At 43.3% G+C, this 8,375-nt stretch overlaps 1 gene segment (V, D, J or C); it reads right to left on the bottom strand.

Moving 5' to 3' along the window:
- Positions 1-1,248: 1,248 nt before the first annotated feature.
- Positions 1,249-1,826, bottom strand: LOC118844775. The segment is given in 2 exon segments: positions 1,249-1,637; positions 1,781-1,826. Coding segments are annotated over 2 exon segments (435 nt in total).
- Positions 1,827-8,375: the final 6,549 nt, after the last annotated feature.

The raw sequence follows: 8,375 nt of genomic DNA, 5'->3' as shown, positions 1-8,375 counted from the left end.
AGCATCCACTAGCATTTGTCTCTTTGGGGTATTGTTAGAGAGATGACAGTTGTGTAGTACATTTCTTAACATCAAGTTCACCTTGGAAGTGTGATGGGGTGTTGAGAGGTTGTGATCCTTAAGTAAAGGGCTTGGCCAAGCCCTTCAGGAAAGAGTAAAGGAGGAAATGATGTATGGCACGAAGGGAGTTAGAGAAGCCAAGTCGGGATTTGCAGTGAATGTTCTGTTTTCTCAGGGAAGAGGTGAAGTTCTCAGCCATAAGGGAGAGGAGGGAAGAGATGATGTGGGAAAACATAGAGAAAAGAAGACAGGATGAATGGTGTGGGGTTTGGGAAACAGTTTATTAAAGAACAGTTCACAAGGGTTGGTTTAGCTGCTTTGAGGGCTCAGTTCAGATGAGTTGGCATAAATTGGTAGAGGACCTACTCAGCTCAGATGCATGACTTCCTCCACAAGGGCTCAGCAGCAGGTGAGGAGGACTGAAGGGACATCGTGAGGGTCATCCAGGATTGAGGATAGACAGGGCATGACCACTCTAGGGAAAGGGGACTAAGGTTGTGAGAGGAGAGCATGGTGTGAAGTGAAAGAGGTTAGAGAGGGTCCACACTGGAAGAGAAGAAAGTGAAGCCAGGAGAAGAGAAGAAAGGGATAGCTTGGGAGAACACTGAGGGGAGAAGTGAATGGAGCTCACAAGAAAGAAAAAGGAGAGCCCATTTAGGAGGAATGAGGAAAATGGAGAGATGAAATAACGCAAGGTTGTTTCTGCTTGAGGGAAACTTAATGGAAACATAGATAGAGAGCTGGAAGGGACCTGAAAATCCACCAACTCCAACGTGTTCCTTTATAGATGAAGAAACTGAAACTTTGGGAGGTTAAAGGACTTGGCTGAGGTCATATACTTGGTAAGTATTCTTTAGTCTCCCCTGAAGAGGTTTGTGGTTTTACATGAGGATCACAGTCTCCCAACCCACAATAACACTTCTAGGTGACCTGACATGAAGAAATTAACTGAAAAATTGACATCTGCCCAACAACACTCTAAAGAGGCAAGATTTGAAGCCCAATCCTCTGATTCTTGAATCGGTGGTTTCCCCACTATACCACATCATAAGTATTACTATAGAGGAGGCGTCTATTTTATACCTTGGTATAGGACTTGTCTCCTTTTCTCCTCTCCCTCCCTCAGGGTCAGACCAGGGCTCTGCCCACAGGACTCTGAGCAGCCCTCAGACCCTGCTGGTGACTGAGTCAGTGAGGGACCAGACCAGTGCAGCTCAGAGGTTTTTGTCCCACTTCCTCATAAGCCTTGGCCATTGTGCATGTGCTGTAGCCACTTCTAGAGTAACCAGATTGACAGTAGTAATCAGCTTCATCCTCAGCCTGGAGACCAGAGATAGTCAGAGAGGCAGAGTTAGTTGAGGTATCTTTGGAGCCAAAAAATCTCTCTGGGATCTCTGAGGGGTGGTTACTATAGGAATAGACGATGAGCTTGGGGGCCTGACCCTGGTGCTGTTGGTACCAGTGCACATAGTTGCTACCAATGTTGACATTGCTTACAGGAGTACAAGAGACTGTGACTGACTGACCCAGAGTCCCTGACACTGATGCTGGCTGAGTTAGCAACTCTGCCCAAGCACCTGGGAAGACAGAGAGAAAGAGAGCTGTGAGTCAGGGGCCAGGGACCCTCTCTCTTTCTCCCCTCCTCATCTAGGAAGGAGAAAGGAAACATTCCCTCTGGGCCCTGAGTGCCCCCTTTCTCAGAGACCCCTCAGGCTGGCACCTTGGCAGAGAGTGAGGAGGCTAAGCAGGAGAGGAGTCCAGGCCATGGTGGAGATGCCTCCAGAGCTCTGCTCCCTGAGGCTCCTCAACTGCCACTGAACTCTGCCAAATCTTTCTTATCTCTCTTAGCATGCAAATCTGCTCTTTGTCTCCCATCGCAGGATTGTGGATGATGGCTAACAGTGCACAGAATTTGACTCTGCCCCATGGGAGGGGCTTGGGAGGAAGCAGCTGCTGGACCAACACACAGCCCAGTGAGCAAATATTTAGAGAAAAAGCCACCAGTCCCCAAACTTAGTCCCACACTGCCCCCTGGTGGCTAAAGGTCAGATGTTATCCTGAGGACAGGGCAGGTGCTAACATCAATGGTGGGTTAAGAGCTGATGTTGTGGGATGGTAGTTTAGAGGGCTCGTGAAGCCCTCAGAGTAGTCTCACATCTTGACATTGTTTTAGCTGTCCAACTTTTTCCTTTCACTGCAATTTTCTCTATTCTGGGAAGGTGAGAAGTAGATGTTTTGTGAGTGTAATACTAAACCTATTAATTAATGGACTGATGGTGGAACATCTCAGAGTTACCATAATAGGATGCAAGTATGAAAAATCTTACAATTTTAATCTATATTTGTGGTCTAATTATAATGGAGGGATGAAATCCTCTTCAAGGGAAAATTAGACAAATTGTACAAAAATGTAATGGAAAAGTGTTCTAATTAAATGGAGTAGTAATTTTGGGGAAAGCAACAAGATTAGACTATTTCCTCTAAGGACTATACACTTATGTATGTGATTGACTTTGAAATCTGAGACTTCGCTTATGTTTTAGTAGTAAATTCTCAAAATTGAATTAAAAAATTATTAAAATTACTATTCACCCTAAATTAATTTATTTACTCAGTGCCATACCAACCAAACTACCCAAAAGTTATTTTATAGAGCTAAAAAAATAACAAGATTCATCTAGAAGAACAAAAGGTCCAGAATACCAAAGGAATTAATGAAAAGAAATGCAAGGGAAGGTGGCCTCGCCATAACAGATCTTAAATTGTATGCTAAGGCAGCAAAAAAAGTACTTCCAGTTGGCTAAGAAATGGAGTGGTGGATCACTGGAATACATTAGGTACACAAGACAGAATCGTCAATGACTATAGTAATCTACTGTTTGATAAACCCAAAGACTCTGGCTTCTGGGATAAGAACTCACTATTTAGCAAAAACTTCTGGGAAAACTGGAAAACAGTATGGCAGAAACTAGGCATAAACCAACATCTTACACCCTATACTAAAATAAAGTCAAAATGGGTACATGAAACATGAATATTAGACACATAGGCTGATACTGTAAGCAAACTAGGAAAGAAGAAAATAGTTAACTTATCAAGATTTGTTGAGATGTGAAGACTCTATGACCAAACAAGAGATAGGGAACATTATAAAATGAAAAATGGATAATTTTGATTACACTTAATTTTAAAGTTTTTACGCAAAGCCAATGCAACCAAGATTAGGAGGGAAGCAGAAAACTATGAAAGAATTTTTATAAACAGTGTCTCTGATAAAGGTCTCATTTCTAAAATATAGAGAAAACTGAGTCCGATTTATAAGAATACAAGTCATTCCCCAACCGAGAAATGGTCAAAGGATATGAAGGGCAATTTTCAAAAGAAGAAATTATAGATATCTATATTCATATGAAAATGCTCTAAATTACTATTGATTAGAGAAATGCAAATCAAAACATCTCTGAGGTACCAGACTACACCTATCAGATTGGCTAACATGACAAAACAGGAACATGTTAAATGGGGGAGAAGATGTGGGAAAATTGGAACACTGATGCATTGTTGGTGGAGTTGTGAACTGATCCAACCATTTGGGAGCATAATTTGGAACTATCCCCAAAGGGCTATAAAAATGTACACATACTCTGACCCAGCAGTACCACTTCTTGGGCTGAATGGGAAAAGGAACCACATGTACAAAAATACTTACAGCAGCACTTTTTCGGGTGCCAAGAATTGGAAATTGAGGGGATGCCCATCAGTTGAGGAATGGCTCAACAAGTTATGGTATAGGAATGTAATGAAATACTATTGTGCTATAAGAAATGATGAACAGGTGGACTTCAGAAAAGCCTGGAAAGACTTATATGAACTGATGCTGGATGAAGTGAGCAGAACCAGGAGAACATTGCACACAGCAAAAGCCACGTTGTGCAATGACTAACTTTGATAGATTTAGCTCTTCTCAGTAATGCAAGGTTCTAAGAAAACTCCAAAAAGTTCATAATGGAAAATACTGTACACATCCAGGAAAAAAACTGTGGAGTCCGAATGCAGATCAAAGAACATTATTAGCTCTCTCTCTCTCTTTTTTCCTTTTGTTGTTTGTTTCTTCTCATTGTTTCTACCATTGGTTCTAATTCTTATTTACTACATAACTAATGTGAAAATAGGTTCAGTGTGAACGTATATGTAGAGTCTATATCAAATTGCATGCCATCTTTGGGTGGGGAGAAAGGAGAGATGGATACACAATTTGGAACTCAAAATCTTATGGAAGTGAATATTAAAAACTAAGAGTAAATAACTTTTTTTTTTTAAAAAAAAAGTGCTTTTCCTCCACACAATCTTTGTACTTCAAGAGGCAGAAGAAGCTTTAGGCAGCCTTCCAATTTCATCTCAGAACAGCAAAAAAACATATGCTGAAGGGCTGACATTGAATCCAAGGAATCATCTTTACTGCTTCATCCAGGACATTGTGAAGGGAAACAGGCATTTTTGAAAACTGGGAGTATTGCTGCACTGACACATCCAATGAATCCCAGTAACATTTGGTGCCATGGCCATGATTGGTGCTAAGGCACAAGCAGCTTTACCCACCATTGACTTTACACCATCTTTTTGTTTGTTGCCGCTGGTTGTCCTTCATGCTTGAAGACATCCAAAATGGTACCATGATGTCAGCATCCCTATGGCTAATCATATCAACATGAACTCAGAAGGCTCTACCATAGGGCAGGTACAAATAGTCTGCATGGCCCACTTCCTCATAAGCCTTGGCCACTGTGCACGTGTCATAATCACTTTTATAGTAATAGGATTTACAGTAGTAGTCAGCTTCATCCTCAGCCCGGGGACCAGAGATGGTCAGAGAGGCAGAGTTGGTTGAGGTGTCTTTGGTGCCAGAGAATCTCTCTGGGAGCCCTGAGGCATAGTTACTATACAAATAGACTATGAGCTTGGGGGCCTGACCCTGGTGCTGTTGGTACCAGTGCACATTGTTGCTACCAATGTTGCCACCGCTTCGAGTTCAGGAGACTGTGACCGATTGCCCCAGAGACCCAGACACCGATGCTGGCTGAGTCAGCACGAACTGGGCCCAAGCACCAGGAAAGACAGAAAGAAAGAGAGCTGTAAGTCAGGGCCCAGGGACCCTCTCTCTCCCCTCCTTACCCAGGAGGGAAAGAGAAGACAGTCGCTCTGGGCCTTGTGTGCCCCCTTTCTCAGAAACCCCTCAGGCTGGCACCTTGGCAAAAAGTGAGGAAGCCGAGCAGGAGTACAGGCCATGGTGGAAATACCCCTAGAGTTCTGCTCCCTGGGGCCCCTCAACAGCAGCTGGTCTCTGCCAAGTCTCTCTTATTCCTCCCCCAGCCCTTCATGCAAATCTTCTACTTCCTTTTTTCTTACCCCTTTAGGGTGCTGAAAATGGAAGTAGAGCCAGGGGAGGACTGAGGGTGGAGGAGGGATGGTTAACAGTACAGAGACTCTGACTGTGTCCCCTGGGAGGGCCTGTGGAGGAAGCAGCTGCTGGGCCATCTTACAGCCTACTGTTCTTAATGCAGGTGTTGTGAGGTGGGGCGGGGTGGAGCCCCTCAGACAGTTTAGAAAAGAATTCCCCAGTCCCCAAACATATTCTCACAGTGTCACCTGCTGGCCCACAGGCAGATATCACCCTGAGACTGGTGTGGGTGCTGACTTCAATGGTGGAAGTTCAATGGTCTGATATAACCTGGGAGCTCAGGGTACTAATACTTTGTGGGCTTTTCCTTATAATTTATGGTATTTTTTGAAACAAGGCTCTTATACCAGAATCAGACATTCAAAAGTCTCCACTGTCTCACTGATTTGGATATTGCCCCCCAAGGAGCACCCCATAATCCATCCTTGCCTGCTCAGCCCCTGTGCCTAAGGTCTCTTCACCCACTCTTGTACTGATTGCCCAATCTGATTTCCTGCTTCCTCACAGATGGAGCCAAGACCTGGATGCCATGTTCTGTATTCTTTTTCTCATTTGGATTTAAGACTCAAGGGGAAGAAAAAGGAGAAGGAAAGTCTGAGAATGGGAATCCAGTGGAGGAAGAGAAAGGGAAAAAGGGCAAGGGATTGCAGTCAGAGGGAGGATCAGGGCCAAGGTCAGATTCAGGGGCACAAACACCGAGAAGAAATGTGGTAGTGGGCCCACCAATGGGTCAGGTCCAGGCTTTTCATGATCTCCCTTCAGACTCTCTGGGGCCAAAGGAAGGAAGCTGATCTGTTGATTTCTCTCTCCAAAGGTCAGATGATTCTGAGTCTGGATTGGGGGACCAAGCCTTTCCCCAAAATGTGAAGACTGATCACATAGAGAGAGGAAGCACCATTTCCTGGATAAGAAGCATTTCTGGTGGGAAAAGGACCTAGGGAGGTAGGTGTTGGGAGGGTGGCTGAGCTCTGGATATATGGGTTAGGTGTGACTGAACAGTAGCATTCATAACATGAGGTTATCAGTGTGACAGAATGTGTGATGTCCCAGTCCCTTGATGTGTCCACCCCACCAGCTGACACTTGAGTCTCAGAAGCCCATGTTATCTTGTGCGCTGGCTGCTTTAAGTCTACTAATAAGCAGAAGGCCACTTTCCTCAAGGGGAATTTCCTCAAGAGGGAATTCCTCAAAGGGAATAAAATATCTGAGTTGTCCACCAAAGGGTGGTATGCCACACCCCAAAGGCATGTTGGCCCTTCCATAGCTTCTCTGGTGCTTACGTAGAATACCCTTCCCCAAAAGCTGCAGTGTCCCCACTGGTCCCCCAGGACAGTCAGCCTTCAAATGGCTGGATTTTCTTGCCTCCCATCTTGTCGATGCAGTTTCCTTCTCCACCTAGCACTGTCCGTGTTCTAAATGTAGATGAGTGAGTGATGAAATATTGCTTGAAAAGCATTAAGAATAGATGATTCTTTTACAGGCTGCTCCTCATCACAACTCCCAGTCACAATGAATGAGTTCCTCTAGAACACAGCTGGCTAGACCTCCCTCTCATTTTTCTAGGGATACCCCTAAGAAGTTGGTGGTTTTTCTCTTATGCCATCATCTATGGAAGAGAGGAAGAGGGTCCTAGATCATGAATCCAGCTCCCAGATTTCTAAAATAGCTAGAGAAGAGTCAATCTAACCTCAGAGAGGAATTGTGTGCCCAACCCAGGGGTTCAGAACAGGCCTACTGGTCTTACTAGACACTGAGGTTTTTCTTGAACTAAATTGTAAAGAATTCAAACTAATGCAGAGAGTCCAACTTTGATGGGCTGACCATGTTGTTTGAATGTCAAACATATGCTCCCGAAAATGACTATTTTATGGAGAACTCCCTCAGGGCAAGTGTTCACGTGGTGGTCAGAAGTGATACAAGGACACTCTCAAGGTCTCTCTTATGAACTTTGAAATTGATTGTGTGACATGGGAGACACTGGCCCAGGACTGCTCAGCATGGGATGCCCATGTCAGAGAAGGTGCTGTACTCTAGGAGCAAGGCAGAATTGAAAAAGCTCAAAAGAAACTCAAGATAAGCAAATTTAGAGAATCGCCCCAAATGTTCAGAGGGACTATTAGTGCCAGACCTGTGGCAAAGCATTCTGAGCTCATATTGGTTCAATTAGCCACAGTCACACACCCTGTAACTTGACTCTAACATGATGTCACTTTGATCCTTGTCAAGCAGCACTGTCGTTCCGACCCCAAAACAAAATTACTCTGGACAAGTATTGAGGGAAATCAGTCTAGAAGGCCCAAACTGATGAGATAAATGAAGTGATTTTATATGTAAGACAATTCGGAGATGCCTTCAACTGAATTGATGTCATTTAAGTCCATCGTATTTGCATGTGCTATTACTGCATTCCTAAATTGTCTTGTATTATGAATTTGGGAAAACCACTGCATAAGAGATACTGTTAAGGGAATGATGAATCTGTATCATTTAGCACTTTTGATCTGGATACTATGAAATTATTTATTATAAAAAGTTATTGTCACAATGTTGAAACCAATCAAATATTTAATTGGGTATATTTTGCTTTAAAAGAAAAAATGATAATTACTAAATGGGTGAGAAAAGTGTTTTTTTTTCCATTTGGGGTTTTTTTTTTAGAAAAAGGCCTTTTAAAATCTCTTTATTAACCCACATAAATCATTGGCACTTCTATATAATAATAAGAAAGCCCAACAGCAAGAGATAGAAAGAGAAATTCCATTTAAAGTTACTGTAGACACTATAAAATATTTGGGAGTCTATCTGCCAAGACAAAACCAGGAACAATATGAACACAACCATGAAACGCTTTTCACAC

The sequence above is a fragment of the Trichosurus vulpecula genome, chromosome 1 (genome assembly GCF_011100635.1).
Source record: "Trichosurus vulpecula isolate mTriVul1 chromosome 1, mTriVul1.pri, whole genome shotgun sequence".
NCBI lineage: Eukaryota > Metazoa > Chordata > Mammalia > Diprotodontia > Phalangeridae > Trichosurus > Trichosurus vulpecula.
This window is presented reverse-complemented; position numbering and strand designations above follow the sequence as displayed.